Source organism: Anser anser, assembly GCF_964211835.1.
Source record: "Anser anser genome assembly, chromosome: 4".
NCBI classification, from domain to species: Eukaryota; Metazoa; Chordata; class Aves; order Anseriformes; family Anatidae; genus Anser; species Anser anser.
Genome location: NC_139724.1, coordinates 30,878,085 through 30,902,523, shown reverse-complemented (window position 1 = coordinate 30,902,523; position 24,439 = coordinate 30,878,085). Strand labels below are relative to the sequence as shown.

At 36.7% G+C, this 24,439-nt stretch overlaps 1 protein-coding gene across 6 annotated transcripts in view; it reads left to right on the top strand.

Moving 5' to 3' along the window:
• The first annotated feature begins 264 nt into the window (after positions 1-264).
• RXFP1 (relaxin family peptide receptor 1) overlaps positions 265-24,439 on the top strand; it is a 56,406-nt gene continuing 32,231 nt past the window's right edge. Inside the window, exons 1-4 of one of the 6 annotated variants that reach the window (XM_083832698.1) lie at positions 265-348; positions 675-753; positions 2,317-2,716; positions 19,726-19,881. In XM_083832698.1, coding sequence (XP_083688824.1) covers positions 2,668-2,716; positions 19,726-19,881 — 205 coding nt within the window. In that variant the 5' untranslated portion in view covers positions 265-348; positions 675-753; positions 2,317-2,667. Of the gene's footprint in view, positions 349-674; positions 1,065-1,822; positions 1,841-2,316; positions 2,717-19,725; positions 19,882-24,439 lie in introns of those variants that run through there. The other 5 variants (XM_083832700.1, XM_083832699.1, XM_083832701.1 and 2 more) reach the window with 5 other exon arrangements.

Here is a 24,439-nt window from a genome sequence, read left to right as displayed (position 1 = left end):
AAGGTTAGTTGAATGTTTGGTTTTTTTTCCCCCACAAATAGGTTTCTACAGTTTTAAAACTGCAGTTTTAGACCAATGCCAGGTAGCTGTGAAGACAGAAAATCAAACAGCTATCATATGTATATGCTCAATTAGCTAATATAAATCATATAAATATTATAAATATAATTAATATTCTAATGTGATATCTCTTTTTTTTCTATAGGGCATAATAAGACTATTGTTTTCTTGAAAACAAAATTCTAAAACACCAACATTTTATAGCTTTTTATGTTTTAGGCAGGAGTAAAGTCCTTATTGCCCTTCAAATGCACACAAACACACACAAAAAAAAAGTTTTCAAGTAAGGTAAGCCTAAACTATTTTTCTAAAACTAATAATGCCTACTTCATGTTTTGTTCTAATGATGAGCTTCCATCTTCTGCTTTTTCTGCTCTGTATTCCAAGTGTACTTGTTTTTCCCTCTAACTGTATCTTCTTGGTTGTAATATAATTGCACTGAGAGAATGGGCATCTTTTTTTTATGGTTCTCTCCTAAAGGCTGGGAACTGTTGCTGCTTTATGTATTCTTATTATGAACGTATAAGAAATGTAGAAGATGGAAGATCTCAGTGGATTTTCCATACAGTAAGTGTTTGCAACAATACTAACTTTAACGAGTATCCTTGCTAAAGGTCCTTGAAAAAGAGGAAGGCATTAGCTCGAAGTGACAATTCCCATTGGAGGCAGAGCATCAGAAAACATACGTGGGTGGTATGTGTTGCATTTTGGTGCTTTTCTGCTTACTCTGAGGTAGAAAATCTTGACTTTTTTTTTTTTTTTTAGCAGTGGGTCAGTGTTTTAAGAAACAACTCACTTATTTCATTGTATTATCAGGTTAAAATATTCCAAAACCATACAAATTCCAATCTTAAATGGAGGTGACTAAACCAGAAGCAGAAGGCCACAAAGGAAGCTGTAATAGAAAAATATAGAAAAATAGAAAAAAATATAGAAAAATAGAAAAAACATTCTCTGGAACTTTTCTCTAGAGCATCAGTTCTGTCTCATCCTGCAGTAAAGAGGTAGAGCTTTTATTTTATTTTTCCAATTATTTTTATTGAAAGTGTATTTCTGTTGTTCTTCATGTTCCTGGTTCAGTTTCTTCCTCTTACTTTCCCACCTTGAAAGTCCTTTTTAGAGTAGCAATTTAGATGTCAACCCCTGAATGGTTGTTTTGCAGCATCCATAGTTCTATTTGACACGGTCCAAAACTAGTCCCCACCTTATAAAGGAAATATTTCATAGGTCCCTAATCCATTTAATCCATTTTTATCCCTATGCTGCCTAATACTAATGTTGGTACAGTGTATGCCAACAGAATTTTGGGGTCTTCCATAGACAAGAACCTTTTAGCTGTTCTACATTTTGTCTTCCTTTATATTGGAAACCAAAAGACTGATAGCTCATAATACCTATTTTGCAGACAACTTTGCCATAGCAACAATGTGGACAGCAACAATGTGGTCTTTGCTTTTTACTATGAAAAAGATTTTTTCCCATTCTCTAAATCTGTCATTTCATATATGTGTCCATGTGTGGATGTGCTTCCATAGTCTGAGATGCTTTCTTCCTAAGTACCTGAGGTAGCTGCTGGCATGTTACCAGTGCTGCCTGACCTGTGCCATCCTGGCAAGCTGTTGAAACCATCAAGATTAAAAAAAAAACCTCTCTTTGAGGGCAGATGAAATTTAGCTCCTCCCCTTGAGTTCACCTCAATGCACTGACTCTTTTTGAAATATATCTTATTGTGCTGATGAGTGTTAGCCTTCACATCATTAAAAGAGATTTATAACCCTGTGTGAGTATATATGTGATCAAGTTTAGATAATACTTGCATGATCTACTGGAATCAGGGCCAGAGAGGAATGTCTCAATGTACTTAAATAAGAAGAATCTGAAAAATCTTAGTCCCACGCAGTATATGTTTCTGAACATCCCTCTTTGCTCCCTCAGATTGTTTCCTTTAGCAATAGTCATGAAGAGTGGTTAATGTGTAAAAATACTGACATGCTGTTATTGGAAATAAATTACTTTGTGCATTTTTTGTATTTCAGTGAGGGGCCGGATGGTTAGAAAGGGACTGTTTATAAATTTCACTTCCCCTTACTTGAGAAACCACCAGCTTTTATCTAAACTGTACAAAATGTTTAGCTTCAAACAGATTTGCCTAAATAAGATCATACTTTTTGAGCCTCTTGAAGTATTGCAACTTTAAAAAAAAAAAAAAAAGGACTATTGATGACAATTCTCTGGATCTGGTTGTGTTTTGTACAGCAGCAGCTTTCCCTAGGGTGGACCTGTGTCCATGCACACAGCCCAGCCCTTGCCTGCCACCGGACAGAGCAGACCACGGCATGTAAAGAAGAGCCCGAGGAGCTGGGGTGCCCCCTGAAACTTTCTCCCCGATCTCTGCTGCGGGGTTTGTGTCTGTGTGCCAGGGAGGGGGGAGAGAAGGAGACCTAGTGCAAAGGAGAGCAAGCAAGGAAGCCAGGAGAGAGAAGGGAGCTTGCTTCATGCACTGCTGAAGACTGTCAGAGGCAGAGCGCACCAGCAGCTCACTGGCTGTGGTGCAATTTAAGGGACGCCGTTTATTGACTTTATTCATTAAATTGCTGAAGGACAGATATGACATCTGACTACTGCTTCTATATATTCTTGCTTATTGGAACAAAGGGTAAGTACACCTGGCTTTTTTCTTTGAACATTGCACAGAATATAGCTAATAAACTTTAGTAGTAGCTTTTTTAAACTATAATATCCCCGTGTTATTTTACAGTTGCTCATGGCGATTATTCTTTGATAAAATCTAAGTGTAATGCAGTCTCTCAAGGTTACTAGCTGCATGTAAAGATCAAATATTTTTGTATTTGTTGCTTTGAGAATTGCTATTAATAGTTATGAGCTGAAATTCAAAAATAAGAAAGAGTTTAAACTGCATAAATACTTGGTGTAAATATTTAATGAAGGTACCTATAGAACCAACTCATTTCAGATGCCTTGAAATCTACATTTTAGACTTCATTCAGCAGTTTGTAGTGATACTGTGCAATGCTACTAGAATTGGTAGTTCTTGCAAAGTAGATTGTGTTCAGGTAGCAGGATTTTTTTACCATCTTATTTGGTGTGATAAGCAGTGTAGTATACAGGAAGTAGACCAAATAAAATTTCAGTTTTCCTTCAGATGCAGACCACTTCGATATGGTGGGAGTTTCACCTGACCTTCTGCTTGCTTTACTAGTGTTTTCCTCATTCCAACTGAGTACCCCCTTTGTAGGTGCTGCTTTCTACTTGGGTAAGGCTGATCCTGTGCAGCTGCTGATACAGATCTACATGTTGGATTTTTGATGGTTATCATTTCCTTTAGTTGTCATTTGTATACTTAAATTTGCTTGTTGTTGCACTACTTAGATACTTAAGTAATGGTTTAGTAAATTTGTAGCTGAAATTAACAAATTTGTTGATTTTTTTCCAAGGGGTAGCTAACAATGTAAGGTTGAATTCTGCCACCTTCTTTTGTATTGAACAATGACTGACTCTCTGTTGCTTTTAAATTAAACCCGTTTCTGTTTACCTGTACATACTATGCCATGTAACATAAGATTTATAAGGGACATTGCCCTCATTATGAGTGGGAAATAGAGCCCCACTTGCAGTTATATTGATGGTTGCAAGGCTCAGTTAAATTTGTGGGGAAATTCTAAGCAGTTCTATTATGTTTTGGAAGAATACATAATATGCTAGCTGCAAGCATGAAAAAAAAAAAAACAGTGATATGAATGTATTTGGAATTAAGCAGGCAATGATAATGAGATCTTAAAAAGCCTGTAAGCAAGGTATGGCTTCATATGCAGCTGTGCTATCCATGAGCAGTAATCCAAAATTTAAAGGTAGCATTTCAAGGTATGCAGAATAAAAGCTAAAGAATTTCAAACAAATTAAGCCTTTCACATTACTGTTTCTTTATCAAAACAGGAAAATGTTAAGACATTTATACAAGATGTGCAAATTATCGTAGGCATAATTTCTGCTGTGTTAAATTCATCTCAGCTGTAGAATTTAAAAAACCTATCAAAATACATCAAAGCATATTGCAAAATAGGACTGCAGGTGAGGGCTGTGAATGACTACAGGCCTTCTAGTATCGTAGTTACGATGGCCATTATGTTTTTAGGTATTTATTTGCTCTTCATTTATAGAGTATTATAATCACAGAAGAAAACTGCATGGCTCATCTAGGTTTGTCGGAAAGAGAAGCAGTGCAGTCACAAATTAAAGAGCGTGCATGCCTGGAGACCCTGCTGCCTGTTAGTGCTCTGTTTTGCACCAAAATTACTTCCTGCTTAGTGCCACTTCTCCTGAACTTGCTCAAAGCACAGCTCACAGCTTTGCTGCCTTCCACAGTTTTGGCCAGCAATCCGAACTGTAACCACATTTACAAGTCAGCTGATTTCATCCGCACAATGGATTTAAACTTTGCTCAAGTCTTTAACTGATATTAAAACAAACACTCCTGAAGCAAGTATAGCTGTGCTTAGAATTTGAATTTGTAGTTTATGGGCTGCCAGAAGCTCAGCTGCAGAGACTTATTTATTTATTTATTTATTTCCACAATTCAGAGATGTTCCTAAATAAGTCAAATGAGAAAGAACTGTCCTACAAAAGTTTCTGTTGCCTGACATCGCCATAGCCATTAACATCTGCTTAACTTCCCATTCAGCAGTTACAGTTGCACCCAAATAAATTTCAGTAACTGTTTTATCTTATCCTACACCTTTAAGTTCCTCATTAAATCTTTATAGATGAAAAATTTATGTTCCTCATTAAAAAAAAAAAAAGGAGAGAGAAAAAATAATTTAAAAAGGCAAACAACTAGTGGAAATGTAGCTTTTTATATACCAGCAACTCTTGGTAAGTGCCTGCATGCAGTAGAGTCCTATGTGGACTGTACTATACCACATCGAGGATTGTCTTTGAAAACAAAGCAGCACCTGTACCACACTCTTCAATGGTGCAACAGCATCAATTTTACCATGGTAAAAAGCAAATTTCAGGGTCAGGTTCTGGCAGCATTGCACTGCACCCTGCCAGAGTGTTCGCCCCACTTGGAAAGCTAGCGGGCTGCTTAGGCACGTGGCTGGCCCCATGCTGGGTGCTGCCACATCTTCTCTGTTAGTAAAATAATCAGCTGTAATCACCTCAACCACCATAGTGCAGGTGCCTGACTTTAGAGTCTCTTTGATTAACCTTCTGGAGACAAAAGCTATTTTGTCCTCCTAGACTTTGGCTGTTAACTGACAGACCTTCAAACAATTCATTAAGAAAAATTGAAAAATAGTATTTAGAATTGAAAATTAGTATTTAAATTGAACATTACAATTAAAATGGAACATTAGTATTTGAAACTAAACTATTCAAAGTGAATTGCAGAAGGGATTGTTACTATTCTAAACCTGTCTGTGTGCTCTGTGCTCCTACCTGAAGTTTTCCAATCCTATTTCTGCTTGTGCCTACAACTCTCCCTCCATCTCCTCTCTATGTTCTTCCTTTTTTATTTATTTTCCCTTTCCTTACCCTCATTTCAAAATGACAAGGAAACCTTTATTAAAACCATCTGAAAGTTGTTAGCCTTTTTTGTGCTTCATGCACATGACAGCTGTTTTCAAGGCTGGGACCTCTTATACCAAATGCTTTCTGTCAAACACGGGACAGAGACCATCCCAAGTCTTCTGGAGAAGTGCATGTTTATGATTGTGCTCTCGTTTACATCTTTTGTAACAAATTTTATGACCGCTTCTAGATTTGTAAATAGGAAAGTGAAGTTACTTTAGCCATTGTACAAGCTCTAATAATCATTGTGTAATAATGATTTTTGGTTAATTTCTCTTTGCTTTCACTTAACTTGGGCATTAATCCAACTGGCCTCCCTGTGATTAGAAGAAAAATGTGCTTCTCGTATATCGATGTGTATAACACAAAATAATGTCTTTACAGAAAATCAGGGATGAAAACAAGATTTCCTGAGCAAAATTTCCCCTAGTTTCAATTAGTCTATGCAGAGACGAAGTGAAGCTCTGAAAGTTACAGCATTGTCATCTGCACAGGCTGGTCTGCCTGCAACTGCTGTGTGGGCAAGGCTACTTGCACCTCTCCATTTATAACACGCAGGGCTACCCAACTTGCCAACCTGTCTTAACTCCTTATAGTGACTCGACCAGGCTTTAATCATTTGCTTTGAAATTTAACGTGCAGCAAGGACTTTTTTTCCACCTTGAGAAAAAAAGACACTTGTGTAAAACTTTACTAAAATCACTCAAATTTTTCAAGAGGAATTGGTACTTCACCTGTGTTGAGTGCTTCCAGAAATCCTGTGCTAAGCAAATATCATACTTTTTGCTTTGAATCAGGTGTTTGAAATTTGTTGGGGAAGGCAATAATCTTGCACCAAAGTGTACCTTTAACTTTCTGTACTGAACTTAGAGAAATGGCATGCCTACTATAAAGATTTCTGTACCTCTATTATCAGAAATTCAAGTGTTCTGTGCTTGCTAAGCAAAGCCCAAATATGAATATAGCAATTTTCTGTGCAAAGCAAATTGCCAGTGCACCATCTGCACAGTATGAGCAATGATACCAAATCTTTTTATGTCCACAGGTACTTTCTCTGTTGCTTTGTAACCACTCAGAACTTAAAATTTCTGAAAATATTCCCTTTCTTTAGTGATTGCAGTAGAAAATCACTTTTCTTAAAATAATAAGGGCTTCTGCGGTATTCCCCCACAAAATCACTGGGAGACGGTGCTCTTACAGGCCATCCTCACTAGAGGGGATGAGCCTATTCAAGCCTACTTGCCATCATGTAAAAATGAAGCTTCTCCAATAATTTGCCTTAATGCTAGAGACCAGCGTGAAGCTCATCAGAGGAACTGCCGCCAGTGATCGGAGGGAAGGTGTCCTGGCAGTGCTGTGTGCCCTATTCTTTGAAGCCATCAAATCAGACTTTGAAATGACTTGTTCAAGGTGGTGAGGTTGTACGAAGCTGAGAGGATCAGGAAGTCATTCTGGTTGTGACAGAAAAGATGAAAATGTATTGGGAAGGACTGAGTGAGGAGACTTAAAGTAGAGGCTAAAGGGAGAGTGAGGTGAGACGAGGGAGCAGAGAGGTGAAGGAAAAAGCTAACACTACTTAGAAAAGGAAAATGGAAATCAGGCTGTAAGTCTGAGACGGTAGAGGCTGAGGGAAAGGGCAGTGTAAAAGGGAGCCAGCAGGGAACAGTGAATTAATTAAAGGAAAAGACGAGGAGCTCAGAGAGGAGACTAGAGTGCCTGAAGAATAAGGTCAGAGGCTGAGTGGAAAAAGGAGTTGTGCTTGGTGGAGTCTCTCTGCTCCGCTACAAAGCCTGGAAGGAAGCTTAGAATTATCACATTGCTTACTGTCTCATTGCAAAATGTCTCTACCTCCTGCATAACACCTCTGCTCAGGGGTTGATAATTAATGCTTTCAGGTCTGCAGAGCTAAATGTTCTGAACCAGTGGTGTCATGTTATGAAATGTGGGAGGAAAACTGATTTCCTCTTTAAGAACCCAGGACATTACCTACATCAAATAACATTATTAATTTTACAAACTCAGTGTTGGCATTGTTCATCTTGATTCCTAAACTTAATTTAGCCTATGTGCACGTAGTACTTTTTCTTCATGCTGTAGCTCCCCAAGAATTTGTGTTCCATGGACTGCACTTGAAGAATGAGTGAGAAATGTGTGGTGAATTATGCTGTGTGACCATGTTAACTTGTGGCAGAAAAGAAAGGTAAATTGGGAATGAGGCTGGAGATTATAAAATGATGTCCATGTGATGAAGACAACTGAGCTCTGCTGTGGAAAACTGATTTCTCTTCCTGTTTCTTGCTCCCAACAGGGATGCTCTAAATGCTTCATAAAAGGAAAATAATTACATGTCGGGTTTTCTAGTTGTCATCTTGATAATCCTGATGTAGCAGTGATCGTTTCACAGCTGCCACTGAAATCTGTGAAAGCTGTGCTTTAAGTAATCTATGAAGCTGATTCAGAAACCTAAAATTAGCAGAAACATTTGCCATACATATGCCAATGTCTCAGCTCCCCATCTGAGTAATAACGCCTTAACCTAAACTGTAATCTAAAACAATCTGTGGGGACTTGAAAAGGGAAAGGACTACCTCAATGAATCTAAAAGCCAAGTGACTGTAGGATAAACATCTTGACTAGTCTGGGAAAATTAATAGCAATACAGTTGACAAAGATGATTGCATTTTTAGAAGTTTAGTCAGGAAGGCTCTTCTATCATGAAAGTACACTTTGTCACGTTGTTTTCTTGTCTCCAGTTCCATGGTAAGACGTGAATTAACTGTTACGAAGTTTTACCTAGGAACTATAGACACTGATTTGCAGAGACCTTGCTTGTATTCAAATAACACTACAAGCCTCTAGTCTCTTGGTATTTTCTTCAGATTTCAAAACTTGTTATATAACAAAATCAGTTTTAAAGTGTTTCTTAACTAATTCCTTTCAAATCCCTCCTATGCCTGGTTTGAAAGTATTTTCACTTAGAAATACTGCTTTATCTTTGGTACAGATTTTCAGCATCATGCAGAAAGAATACAACCTCTTCCTTCTTTCCAACTACATGGCAGAAATGGGTATTGAACAGTCTGGATTTTCTGCACTCCTAAGGCTTACAAGTCATGTGAGGTTTTTCCTTTCCTGATACATTTCAGAATTTATTTTTTTTATTAATAGCTGATGATTTCTCTAGCATGCCTATCTAGACATTTCTTAGGTTTTATCACTGTTTGATTTTTGTTTTAGTTCTTTTTCTTTTTAAATCATGTACATATTCACTGGTTTCACATCACTTTCTAGCCAGGTTGGCTTCTCACACAGAGAAATAGTTCTTGTTTCTGTGGATCTCCAGCTTTGGAAAATATAAAAGATATTTTTAAATACGATACAGCTACAAAGGATTTGACCTTACTAGTGAGTCCTGTCAACAACTATTTTAAGTACTGGAATGTGATCTTGTAAGTTACAAATATACTGTTACTGATACAACTGCCATATTCAACCTATAAAACATAAATGTGGCTGGATTGAGATCTTAGTGAAACAAAAAAATCCGTTTAGGAATTAAATCTTCATTGAAATAATGTATCATAATAAAAATTTTCCATTTTAGCATTTATTCTCCAGATATGTCCAGCAATATTCTGTATATTGTATATAGGGAAGCATTAGGAATTAAAAACATTTAATGTTTTCACTGGACAGGCTACAGATAATAGTATAGGGTCAAATGCACTTAAGGTCTTCTAGTTTTGTTTGTTTGTTTTTCTTTGTTTTTTTAAAGTACACGTCACTGTCCTTAACATGATAAACAATAAAAGTAATCCTGTATACAGATGCATTGATTTTACATGATAAATATCCTTTCATATCCTGTTGCCTGTGATTTAAGATGTCTGTCAAAGCATTTAGCTACAGAAAGCCTTTGGCAAATGCTGTGTTGCAATACTCTGCCTTCTCAGTCCCCTGTCTAATGGTGTGATACAGCTATTGTGCTTGTGTGCTAAAATCCCTGCTGAGACCAGGGATGCCTTTTTGTAGGCACCCTTCTGAACGCCATGCCCCAGAAAGCCTGCCCTCCGAGCAGGCATGTCAGATGTGAACGGAGACCTGGCAGAAAGGTGCGTTGGGATTAGGGTGGTGGAGCAGATCATGGTCTGAGCAAGCCTCTCCTCCTCCCAGCCCTGTCTGCTGCCTCCTGCGCCATGCTAGAGGTGTGCCACGATAGTACCGCTCTAATTTAAGCTCTTTCCCAGAGCATGCTTTCACGTGTGTTGACAATGAGAAAACATTCAGTGTCAGGAAAGGGCTTCATAATGTGTTGATTTAGTTGGACTGGGGTTGAGAGAATGGAGGTAGAGACAATGTGGAGGCTACATCCATCAGGAGCCCACACAAATATATTGTTTTGCCAAACTGCATCTACAATGGAGACAGACTCCTCGGTGCAGTTGCTCATTATCTTTTCTAACTTCATTGTGAACAATTAATATCCATGTAACTTACACCTATGTGCTGCTAATGTTCTATTTACATTAATGATTTTATATAATCTAAAGGTTCATCTTGAAATCTTAATCTGCATGCACATTTTTAGAGTCTGCAAAAGAAGAAATAAGCCAGATGTCTCTGATCACTGGTGAGCTAGCTAACACTATTCACTTTAACAAAGTCAGAAACCCTATGAGCTTGAGATAACTTCTGATTTATAGCACTTTAACTGGAGCGTCACAATTAATAGTGGTAAATGACGTTTACTCATAATAAAAATATAGTAGACATTGGGTGATTTCTTTAAATTGAACCAAATATTCATGAGCTGGAATCCAATAATTCATTTACTGAAGCACAGTGCCCCCAAACTTATATAAGGTTTTCTCAAAGTAATAACATGAACCCATAAAAGGCAAATTCCCTAAAATATTTTCAATTTGTTTTACTTCAGAAATAGAACAAAAAAGAATTGCATTTTATAACACTTTAGGAGGATGGGATCACATAGATTTATAGCAACCTCCTAAATCTGAACTTTTATTTCCATATTAAATTTGAATTCTTAATAGTTATAAATTGTTATTAGTAACAAAAGTATTTGAATAAATAAAGTATATCAGATAATCCTGTCTTGGGTTTACCAAGAAAGAATGTTTTTATTGTTACAAAATTATGTATGCTTAAGTATGCTTCAGAGCTTCATTTTAAGTTATGCTGGCTTAAATCCATTGTAAGAACTATCATAAAAATCCTTTCAGCTTTTCTTAAAGGCACAAGGAATGAAAAAAACAGACTATGTTTCATATTTTAAATACTTTGGGTAAGATTCCCAAAACATTCTTTTTTTCCTCTTACTCTCTGGAGTTCTAGATAGGGAAAGCTTACCTGAATCTTACCAGAATTACTAACTCTATTTTAAAAAGATTTGTTTCAGTTTGTATTACCTGAGAGAAGACAAAAAATGTTGTGACTTCTGAAAGTGTGGCTGATGTGCAGCTTTCTTAGTTCAAGCCACTCTGTAGAAAAATAAGGGACTAAAGAACTGTAAGAGATGGAGAAACAGAAAATAAAATCTCCCATCACCCTTCCTCAGGTTTTTTCCTTTAGTCCAAAATGAGGCTGGCTGTTCTCAAATCTACTCTCTTTCATCAATATGGCAAGGTATTCATTATGCCAGTCTTTCTTTTTCTTCTTCTTCTTTTTTTTTCTATCAAAAAAAACCATACCAAATGTGGAAAAGAAGTTACAGCTAAGTCACGCAATTTTTAGTTGGAGGGGAAAAAAAAACAAAGACAATTTTTTCCATTTTGACCTAAGACATTAGGCAAAACATTAAGACCTTGTAGATTGTTTTCTGTTATGAGGAGCAGTTAATGATGGTCACATAATTCTTTGCTCCTCTGCTCATTTTCAAATAATGGATTTTCAGACCATTGTACAATTAGAGTATCAGCAAGTAAATCCCCTGTTCATCGCATTACTGGTTTCATTCACTTTTTTTCTTGCAACTTTCTCTTAGGACTTCACTATGAGTACTTTTTCTTCATCTCCTCGTTTTCTTCTTTCTTCTGTGCATGCATGGGTGCATGAATACCCATGTACAAAATTTTCTCCCCTGTACATAACAGTGTTTCATGAAAATCAACTAAAGCTGCCTTTTCTTTGTGGAAAATTAACAGCTCTATTACAAACATCTGTTATTTGTTAATTTGAATGGTTTGGTTTCCACTAATCAGTATTTCACTTTTGCTTACTTTACAATCACTTCTGGCTGATCAGGTTAATTTATGCAAAGCAACACATCTGAAGTGAACTTCTCTCCAGTAATCCCTCATCACTGTCATTAGGTATTTAAATTCAGAGTGCTGGTTATCCAGATGTCATGAGTGATTGTTGCTTGAGGGACACTAATTTATTGATAACCAAGTGTTCTCGATCCTCTTGGCTAAAGTACATTTCAAATTATGTGATTGCTGAGATAAACAAAAAAAAACTCATTAGCATACCATTAGGCGTGGTAGGAGTTAGGAAAAATGCTGCTAAATAAGAAGCTTTTCTTCCTGGTATTACAGAGTATCAAAAATGCTATTCCTGGTGCGAAGCCTAGAGAATTTATTTATTTATTTTTAGTGTGTTTAAACTCATAAATAAGGTGTTGCAAAGGAGGAAAAAAGTGATTATTTGAAATAGATTTTGGGCCTTGCAGAACCAACCCAAATCTGCTCCACAGTGCCTGTGAGACAGAATCAGTCTCTGAGAGGGGACTTGTGTCTGATGGCTGGCTAATGCCTTTCTGGGTCTTTCACGAGGGATGGTGCTACCTGGTGCAATATATTTAGTACACTTACACTGGTACCTTCATTTTTGTTCTAGGCCTAAAGCCACCCAAAGAAAACCCTAGTGTTTCATCTGTCCACACTTGATACTGCACTACTGTGAAACAGAAATTAGTGACACCACAGGAATTATACCAATGCAAAAAGAAACAAACAAACAAAACCAAACAAACAAACAAAACCAGTAGGGCAAATGAAAGCCTACCTTGGAAACAATGTCAAAAACCAGAAAACTCATTGTTTACCAAAATAATAGTCAGGCATCATTTCAATTCTCTGTATTCAGGGAGAAGAAGAAGAGGGAAAGGGGGGTGACAGAGAGGCTTGTCTCTGCACATTAATTTCTGTCTGTGTCAGACATTGTGCTGAGCCTTCATCCCCTGGGAATGCCTTACAAAATTTGAGTTTCCAGTTAAAATTCATTATACTATGTTTTGGGGCTTTTTCAGATAATAGCAGCTTTTTAAGCTCTTTTCTGTGCATTAGAGTCCTTTTGTTCTAAGTTCTCTGTAAGCAGAACAAAAAGACAAATTAATAAAAGGTGTAGAGCCAAATCCTCTGGCAAGGTGCCATGTGACCAGCCTGAATTGCTCTGCTTGCAGTTTCTGGCCCTGAAGCTGATTTATCTGGCAGTTCGACAAAGAGGATCTTCCAGTGCTATAGCTGGATTAATTAGACTGAATTAGCCGTGGCATAATTGATAACTAGCTTCAGTAATGTTGCTATGAGATTGGAGTCTATATTTTGCAAAAGATAGTGCAAATTTTGTGCAGCTTTGGAGGCTGCTCTTGAAATGAAGGCATTCTGAAATACACAGCAAGATGTAAAGATACAATATGAAATTAAAATCCAAGATAATGACTGGATCAGCATGCAAAATAGGCAGTCATAGTATATGCATCTTTTCTGCTAAACTCCTTTGTTCTATACTTTGTTTAGTGAAAGCAAATGTTTTGTACAGTTAGTTGTTAACTTATGTGTGTGTAATTCAAGTACTGCACATTCCTAGAATGACATCTGATATGGTCAAGTAAACATAAATGGACTGCAATACAACTGAAAAATGTAATTCTGGTAGCAGTAGCCAAAATATAAAAAAAGACTAGGGTTTTAGAAATGAAATTGTTGCAACCATTTGAGATTCTGAATAAATTATAGACATCAGGACTGAACAATTAGCAAAGGGGAAGAGGAGCAAATTAAGGAGAAGGCAACATAATGATAAGTTTGATTAATATTCCAGTGGAGATCTTGTACAGACATTGAAATCTTTTAAGCCACGGATGTTTTGTCTCCAGTATTAATGTTAAAGTACCTATCATCACTAGAACAAGGCATGTATTAGTCAACAATTTTTGCCCAAGGAAGTTAATCCAAATGCATATATTAACAGCATTCAAGTTCAAGCGTGTAAACTGTTTTTTAGTCTTATATGAAAATAGAATCTGTTTTTAATAATTACTTACTGATTTTTTATGTTAATAGCTAGAATTTTAATAGGATAGGATTCCCATCACACAGTGACAGAAATCACTAGTTACGTTTTCCTGAAAAATTCTCTCCCAAAGTTGATACCTCTTTAAAATTAGATGCTGAAAAAAATGCATTCCGCTGAGAAAGCTGTAGTAAGTTAAGTAAAAGCATAAAAATGTTAATTTCATCCTTTATCCTGAAACTGGACTAACTTCATCTTGGTCTTTGTCATAAATTGATCCAAACAATTCCTTGTTTAATAGGAAGAAGCTGAATAATTTGGAAAAAAATAATTAATTAGATATGATCTACTTCTAGATGTTATTGTGATGAAAATTCAGAGAATAAATTCAGAGAAGAGTTCATTAAAAAAAAAAATCTATAGTCTTTGTAAGATCTTCTTGTATCTTTTTTCCTGTCATTTAGCAATTCAAATGCTTCTGTTTGGTCAACAACTTGTCTTTATTATTCTTCATCAATTATCAATTACCCCTTTTTTAAACTAAAGGAACTCAGTTATAAACCTGTTTTATAACCTTATTCTGATGACTTATCTTTGAAAATAAAGGTTACAGTCCTATGAGCTCTCCTCCTCTATATCACGCTACAGGTTTTTGAAAGCCAGTTCATGGGCCCTTCAAATAACTTTCAGCAGAAAAGAATTTTTTTAATCTCCTGTCATCTTGAAGTGTTCAGGCTAGAACAGAAATGACAGGCAAAATCAATTTCAACTTTAACATTTTCTTTGTTGACTCTTCTGTTTAAGACAAAGGAAATATTCTATTTCAAAGCAGCCATTTCAAAATAAAATGTTCAGATTTCCCTTGCTCTAGCCCATTTGCCATTGGATATAGAAGTACAGTACTAGTAACAGATAAAATAGGTTATGGGGGGAAAAAAGCCTCCCCATCTGATAAATTTACATTAGGCTCTGAAAAACTAGGGCTTTTGTAGCCCTAGTAAGATAACTTTCCATGATAGCAAGTACAGGGTGTATTCTTCAGCATCATGATCATTTGTCAGTCCTTGTAATCTTTTCAAACTTTTTAAAAATAGTTGGATTTCCTCACCCTCCACACTTTCAAACTGATAACTTATTCCAAGTGAAGACAAACATATTAGCTAACTTGGCTGATAGCATTTAAGAGTCATTTTGGACTCCTGACAGTGGGTCTTCAGTTGCTTATAATTTCGGAAAATACAGAAATATTTTCCTGCTATCATGATATGCCCTTATTTGAACCTCTAGTAACACAACTGAGACTCATGTGACTAGCAAGTACCAAGCAGTGAGTCACGCTGCTTTCATTAGTTTAACTGTTCTGTCCAATCAGCCCAGTCTTTTTTCCATGACCGAGTCACATTCCCTTTTTTTATGGAAGCTACGAGGACTGCGCTAACTACTTCTTCTAGTGCACATCTCTTACTTGGCTTCTCAAATACCATTTGTGACCCACTACCTATTTCCAAGAGTTCATGTAGTTTTATTTTTTTAAAGAATGCACAGAAATAGTGAGCTAGATGGATCAATTCATTTTGAAGGAAAGCCGTGTTCTCCTGAGAATATCTTGTTCTTTCCCAGATATGTTCTCTTCTTGGTTTCTTCTTATGAGATCTTAAAGAGGGGCTGTTGTGTTCTTTTCTCAGTGATCCTGCATCTCTAGAGGAGACAGTTTTGTCATCTTAACTAGATGACAAGCCAGCTTTGGCTTATTCCTTTTAAAAAAGGAAAACTTCGGCAGTGTTGAATTAGTCTCATGTTTTCAAGACCAACAGAAGAGTTATCTGCGTTCTTCAAGGTAAAGGAAAGGTCGTGGATGAGTGCCTTAGCAATAAGTGCCTCAAAACAGCAGGTCTGGACTAGCTTAAAAGGTGCATGACATGTTCTCTTGTTTTCTTTAATAAAGTTTGAGAAGAATTGGAACTGCAGGCAGGGAGGGAGAGTGCAAAGTACATGACAATCAGAAACAGATTTGGATTTGCAGGATCATGAACATGCACTAGTCTCTGGAACATTATCCTGTAAAGAGACGGCAAGCATCTTGACAGGTTGTTCCTGGTTTTACCATTTGTATTGTTACCACTTCACCTGTCTTTTCCTTTTGTTCTAGGAACATTGCAAATATTTTAATATTTACTCTGATCATTCTGAGAAAAAAAAATGCTGAAATATGTGAAATTATCTCTATGTCACTGGGAGAGCAAGAGGTGGTTTTACGTAGGATATATGATATATATATATATTATTTTCTTGGAATATCTGTAAAAGCAATCTTTTTGATGTAATCAGGTCAGTCACAGATGTATACTTTTCATCCTCACTATTGAGGCCTAAACAAACCTGTCCTGAGTTCCTCTTTTTATCAAGCTTTTACTTTTGTAGCTAAATTCTTTATACACATTTAAAAATTTTTATCTTCCTTTATCTGTCTGTCTGCTGCACAGTTTGCCATCCTTCTGAAGGACACCAGTCCTTCTCTGTCAGTAGTGGAAGATCACAATATTGGCCCAAAATTGCTCGTTATAAAACAGAATTTTTTTATATTTTTAAGCCAAGTTAATTTTTTATATGCTTTGCTGATGGTACTTCTTTTGTGTTATAGGGGGTCACATGCTTTTACAGTGCTAGTTTGGCTGTAAGAAGCAAAGCCGAGATGTTCTATCCTGGATGTGAACAAGAACACATAAAACATTAGGGGTACCTTTGAAGCCTGATACACATATTCAGTAGAGACATAACCTATGGGTTAGTAAAAGGAGCACAAAATAACTTTCCTTTTTTGTTTGTTTGTTTTTGATTTAACACTGAGATAGCTAGTGACATGATGAAATAATCTTTAATCAATAATTTTAGAGCTGTTCTATCGGGAAGTTTAGCAGCTAAAAAGACAGGTCAATGAAACATGAGCTATCAGAAGAGTGGTTCAATTTTCTCGTATTGGAAAATGAGTAACAGGTAGTAAGGTTGACACCTTTAATATTGCATGATAAAGACGGTATGATAGATCATCTTGACATGATAAACTCCAATGTCAGAACAGTCTGTATGTGCAAAATAAAAAGCATAGATTTTTTTGTTGCTGTTGTTGCCGTGCTATCTTTATTTTACTCACATATAAAACACTGTTTAAATTTCCCTAATCCAAAAGATAGACATTTGAATATTGTCTAGCGTTTTTACAGTGGATTTTACTTTCTTACCTCCTCCCTACCTTTGTCAAGTTTGCCAAATATTTCCTCAGAGGCTTGGGGGTTTTCCATTCATAAATCTGCTGTGATCTGCAGGGCTCAAACTTCTGTCTTTTTTTGCATAAACAAAATGATGTTAACAAGTCAGTGGACAAAGACCAGTACTTTCAATAGTTAGACCTGGATGATGCTGTTAAGTGTTGATGCCTTGATATCTTCCTTCCTAGTCAGATATTTACATGCCAGAGTAATCCTCTGTAGCACAAAACAAGTGATCCAGAGATTCAGAATCGGTGTCATAAGGTTATGCATTTCCAGAGAACTCATAAAATTACACAATCCCTTACTGTGTTTACTCTTTCACAAATAATTATTTTTGAACTGTGACAGAAAATATTCATTAATTCATTCAGGAATTAATACCATTTAACTAAATAATACTTTCTAGAAAACCCTATGAAGTCCATTGAATGCTGCTGTGAGAAGATAAATGCCATTATTTGCAATTTAAACTGTATAGACATCAACCCCTGTAAGTGCAATGTTCAGCTCAGTGCCAATGTCTCCAGTGTGTAGTGAAGAAAACTTGACAAAATGTAGAGGGTTGTTTTGTTTTGTTTTTCATTTCCATTTGTTTTTTCCATGTTGGTGTTTCTAACCAGGTATCTCAGTTGCTCAAATTGTGACAGATAACTGCACTGAAGCGAGCCTCAGTTGTCTGTGATTTTTATCCTTTGCCAGCATGAGACTTTAGGCAATAAGTACCACATGTGCTTAATATTATATCATTATATCAACATAAATTTATTTGCTAATTATTGTTGTGTGGAAAAAGTTAAACAAAACATTATGAATATGAGCACAGAACTGCAGGGAACAATGCATAATGAATTCATGCTGGGAGTAGAATATAGCCTTATTTTAAGGTACCTGTGTATAGGAGGGATAGGGACCTAAAGCATAATTCCCAAAACATTTAAGCCATTACATAAGTTATAGAGTGATGCATAAAAGCAAAATCATTCAAATTTCAAAAACCATACAGTGATTGTTAGCTGGAATATAGGGCTTTCAATGCAGGACGCTTCTAATAGCAAAGACAACTCTGTGCATATGTGAATAACAAAATATTTATCTCAGAATTTCCTCCTGCTACTGCTCTTGCGTTTCAGTTTTCAACAGTTGTAAACATTGTCAAGGGCTTAACAGTTGAAAGTTCTTCCAGAAGAGATTTCTTATGAATTTGAAGTACTTAATTTACTTTCAGGTGATTCCCTTAGTCTAGGAGAAAAATGAGGACTAAAATTGGATGTTGTATAATAACACCTTCCTTGTTAAACTGAAAAAGTTACACAAAAGATTCATATTTTGTCTTACGAAAATAGCCTGGAAAAACAGTTGCATGTTCAAACAGTATATTGCCACTTCTGAAACAAGCATCCCATCACAGCTGGTGAAGTTTGTATAGAGTATTTCAAGTGCTCTAAGATAGCAATGGAACTTAAAATATAATTTGTATGGAGCTTGAGTCCTTTGTTACAGCATCCACTAAGTCAAAAGTTAACTATAATGACTCTCTGGTTTTATTTTATTTTTTGAAAGTACTTCAAAATTTAAACAGCAAACCTTTGCAGAATGGTACTTCAGTGGTTAGGGTTGCTGAAGCTCTGCAAGCTGGAAGAGCACTAGGTAACACAGTGGACTGATGATGCTTTTCTCTCTTTCCAGTATATTGGAAACTTAACCAATTGCATTCTAGAACAATTTCAAACCCTCTCCATCGAATGCTCATGGAAAGAAGTTGATCTTGTACATTAGGAAATTCAAGCTGGCACTCTGCAAACCATTACAAAAGCAGCTTGTAGACCAACTGTGTTTATCATGGAAAAAAATAGTTGGTGGCAGCAAAATTTGTCCCTCGGTTGCACTGAAGGGACTAGTAAGGCATTATGTGTCTGCAGATGTGAGGAACCGAAGCTGCTGGAGTACAGAGAGCAGAGGAATGGGGGACCAGAAGAATCCTTAGCCGTTCTTCAACAAAGCTATGTCACAGATTTGAGCTTACTTTCCTTGTGCTTTGATCCTTGATCAGTCTACATCCAGTAATTGCTTTAAAATTAGAATACATTTTAAAATATATAATTTTGACTCTGTACAAAAAAAAGGACTTATCTATCTGGGGCTCAAATTTCAGCACAAATTAATATAATCCATATCTACATAGCTTATCTGGTGTATCGCCATAATAAATTAATTTCTAGTGCAAAGCAAAGCTATCCTTTTAAATAGTGGCCTTAGGTCATTTCTCTTGTATGATTAGCACTTCCATCTTATTACTAGGATGCGTGGGGAGGAATTACCTGGTTGCTTTATATCAAAGCAAATATTAATTAGGTTATGATATAAATGTTTCTTGCCAAGTTAACAGTACTTAATATACTCTTGTAATTGCATGTCCAAAGAACTAATATGTATTTATCACTTGATATTCACATTCAAATGCAAATGAGTATTTATAAAAGCATAATCCCAACAATCTTTATGCATTAAGAGCATATCTTGAAGTAAGCATATTCTTTCTGTGTCTATTTAGTCATTTGTGACTCCTTGGAAGATCATGTCTCTGGAGGCGGTGGCACCTGCCCCCTGGGCTATTTTCCATGTGGCAATATCACCAAGTGCTTGCCCCAACAACTTCACTGTAATGGTGAGGATGACTGTGGGAATCATGCGGATGAAGACAACTGTGGTACGTGGTTAAGACATTACTTTGTTTCTGACAGTCACTGAAACCCATACACTGTTCATATCAACTGGGGCTTTGCAGAGTATTAGCAATGAGAAAGTTACATGCATTGCAGAGGATATAGCAGGTATTTGCTTTAGCTGATAAAGCCACCCAACTAGCCATTTCCTAGGAAGAAAGGACCACATTTTTTGTTTGCATCTTGTGTAAGTTTATCCAATTTTATCCGTGCTTTGAACTTGTTTGGATGTATTGTTTTGATTTGTACATATGTGTGCATGTGATCTAGCAAAGATCCCTGCTGAGGAAAGGTGGACGTAGGAGCTGACAGAGTTTGTTATGCTTGACAGAACTTAAAGCTGTCTGGGAAGAGTAATTTAGAAGAATTTTCAAGGTTTGCCAAAAAGCTTTGATGTCCTAATGCAGGGGGAAAAACAAAACCATGATTGTGTGTGTTCTGCAAGTTACACTGCTACCAGGCTTTGTGTTTTGGAAATGTTGAAATCTGAGGAAATGCACGCAAACAGGCCACTGCTGCCTGCCCATGTCACTCCTGGCCCTGCTGGATGGTCGCCATGAACCCGGCTTGGTTCATGGGCTTTACCTCAGCTGCAAACTGAGCAGAGTCAGGGCATGGGCTCTGCGTAGGCACTTGCCATGCTGTTTATTTGTGAGCATGGCCTGGACACAGCTTTAGTCTGTGCTGAACAGCATCTCTCATGCAGTGGCTGGACACTGTTTGGAGGGTAGCACAGGCCAGGGATAGTCTGGGAAATGCTTCTGTGTGTTTCATGAGAGCTTAGCGATTTGGTTGTGAGCTATGGCTGCAGGGAGAGAAAAGCAGCCCTAGCACATCTTCTTGTCAACTTAATAACAGCCTGGATGCTTTCAGAGCTACTCTCCAGAACTTCTCATCCCTGGCAGATGGGGAAACCAGACTTCCTATTCCTGAGTAGCTTGCCTGTAGCAGTGGAGGGCAGCCAGATGTACAGTGCTCTACCACACACCCTGCCTCCATCTCCACAGAGCGAAGCAGGTGAACTGTCTGTCTGCTTCAGCCAGGCACGCTGCCATCAGAGCTGTGCATGGAGCCAACAAAAGAAAAAAGAAAAAAAAAAAAAAGATGAAGTGAAACTTCAAAGATATATATACTAAAAGAAATTTTCAGAAAGATAGAGTTAGAAACAAAATGTGGTAAAGGTATTTTTCATTAACTATCTCAGCAAAATCAATGGGATTTTGGAAATAGTGTCACTTGTTCTCATTGCGTATTTTTGGAGCCGATTGTTGTTGTGTGTGGACACATATTCTTAAGCCTATCAAATATTAGCACATTACTTCATACAAACGTGCTTTTAATTCTAATCCCGTGTAATGGACCTGCAGCTTTCTCTAGTTTTATGTCACTTCCTTCTACCTTAAGCATACTTTTCATCGCCAATAATCAAAATCCTAACAAAATTGGTTCTTGTTCTTTTATTCTTCTGTGCATGTCACCTCTTAAACAGTTAGTTTATGTATGTTCCATTTCTTTATAGTACCAGAAAGTCTGCTGTGCAAGGACTTGCTGAAAGTGTACAGCTTGATCAAGTGGGGATTAGGATAGACACAGTTATACGGGATATACAGGACAGCAGAGCCTGCAAGACAATTCAGCTGCAATATTGAATCCAACTCTGAGTATAGTAACTCAAGAATGAGACAGAGACAATTTCTGAAAGCCTAAGTCATAAAAAATGAAGAGTCATTGCATTGACTCCCTGAGAAATCTATGCTATTAGTGTTATTCTTGTATCTTGAACCCATATTCACATTTAGAAATGCATGCCTTGTGTAATGCATCAAGGTCATATTCAGCAGTATTGTTTTCTCAAAAACTGGTGTAGCAGTCAAATTTTATTATTTGAATAATGGAAGAGTCACTATGTTGCCTGAGAATACGAAATGTTCAGTTAAGGTGTTTGTAGCACTCCTACACTGCAGTACATGTGGAAATCTTTGGAGGATAGGTCTCTGTTTAGGTCTCTCTTAAAATCCAAGAAAGGAAGTCCCCTGATTAGCTCCCAAGACAAAGAAGCTAAGCAGCTATTTTCCTGCTGCCATTTCCCAGGACCATTTTAGTATGACTGCCCTGCCCCAGGAGTAATATCTGGTTCTTTCTAACCTTTTTTTTTTTTTTTTTTTTTTTTTAATTTGCAGCTAGTTTTCAGTTGAAGTCATTGCTCCTGGTTACAGAAAAGCAATTCAAAATTAAATTATTCCAGTGAAGTAATTGTTCTATGCAGCATCATTGGAAATTATAATCTTATCCATAAGGTACTCTAAGTAGCTCAACTTTTAAATTCTTGTACACTTTCATCTTGCATAAATCTGAATAAGAGCTTTGAGGTGGCCAGTCTACAACATTCAACACAGTATATGTGGGGATGGAAAAAAATCTGTATAGACGCTCAAAGGTATTCAAAAATTATTTATATATATACAAATATATATATGCATGTGTCTCAAGTAAGGCTAGCTACAACAACCACTTCACTAATGATATCTTCATTAATTATAAAGCACTATCTTAAGCCTACAGAAAAATATTATAGTGAAGACTTGCATGTATCTTAGACCAGTATTATAAAATAAGGAGACACAATGCAAAAAAATTATGAACAGTAGTCTTTTCTGTGATGGAGAGGACAATACTGATGAAAAAGAAAAGGAAAAAAAATCACTTCTTTTGAAAATCATAATACTGCTATTGAAAAAAAAAAAGGTACAATTGTTTGAAAAAACAGGTACTCTGAACATAAGAAAATCCAAAGTCCAGCTGTTCAATAGTAGCCTCAAAGTGTGCTGAATATTAATAGCAACCACAATTACTGAAATAGCACTTTTAAGAAATATCAGTGTATTAAAGAAGTAGAGAAGCAACTAGCATGAAAAGTACACTTAGATCTTTCGAGAGAGAGTTGCTTTGTAAAAGTCTTTAAATGTCATTGCAACAAAAAGAAAAAGGCATAGTTTCTTCTTCTATGGCTGGCAATTACAATGTGATTCAAAAGCTGTCTCAGTATTCTTGTCTTGCAAATTAATTACTTAACTTGGAATTTTAGAGCTCCACATCCAATACGGTTAATCAGCAACACAGTTTACAATCTGCCCAGTAACCTACTGGATTACTGCTCATTATTATTTGTTTGATCCTCATTATGCAATGAATGAATTATACACTGACATACTCTGTGTCCCAGATGGATACGTTGAATGCATACCACAGACATTTGAAAAAAGTAAAGATTTCATTAAATATTCCAATTATCTTGTAGCAATCCTGTCCATTTCCTCTTTTCTTGAGTAAAGTTCTGTAGGTCCCCACTTCATTCCGATAATGATATTTATTGTTGTAATCTTTGAGATTTGCAATGTTAGTCCTGGTTCATGCACTGCATACCCCATAACAGTAAAACGTGTTAATAAATATTTGAAACTAAACTGATTCCTCATTGATGGATGTTTTCAGATGTGCAGTAATTGCAGTTCATGTTCAACCCAGGTACAGAGAAGTGATGTGACATGAAATTAGGATCGTAGGCAGAGTCAGAAACAGATCTGAGACTGCCATGGTAGGGCTTAACCTCAGGGTGTGGATATCCTACTGGCCAGGTCAACTTCACCATTTCTTCCACTTCCCACCCCTTCTGGAAAGGGGGGAACTGTAGCCAATAGGTTACAGTAGAATGAAGCCACTTGTGTTTGAAAATTCATATGCCTTTTTCACCCAGTTGGATTTCCAGCCAATAAAATAATATGTGTGATATTCTGATGGGAAAGAGCTTGAGGCAATATAGTAAACAGCAATAAGAGGAGAGTAGCAACTTATCATGCCCTAAGTGATGAGAGGTTCTTTTCAAACTATCACTAGATAACCTTAAACATGCATGGAAAATACAATCTTAGCTTTTGAAATTGAAAACATAGTCCATCAAGTCAAAGCGGGAGGCTCTGCAAATTTGCCATAAATATATTTTTAAATAAAAATGATTTATTTAAAGTTTTATCATTCCTCATAAAAGCTTATGGCCTTGAGGAGTTTTCCTTTCTAAGGCTGAATGTGGCAGTAAACTGTTCTCTGCTCTTCCACCCCATACTAATCCTTTCTGAAGCATTGAGTTCTTCATAAAATGGCCACGTGTGATGTCTACCAGTTCAGCCTTTATCACATTTCACTTGGGGTTATTTTTGTAGCAAAACCTAAACTGTGGAAAAAAGGTAGCAATTCCAGCATCCTTCTGTGCCCAAGCTTAACTAAAGCTCAAGTTGGCAAAGCAGCATGAGTTTGAGAGTATTTGTCCCACTGAGACTATGTTTGATTTCAAATGTAATGGCTTCAGCCTAATTTTCAAGGTGAGAGCTGTTCCTATTTATAGCTGTAATATTTGGTTTTGTGGATACTTGATTTTTTTTTTTAATTTTCACTGTTTTTTTCAATAATTAGGAAGAATAAATACTAGGCATAATCACCAATTCTGCTCAGCTAATACTTTTTTAACATTGCTATGGGGATTTTTCC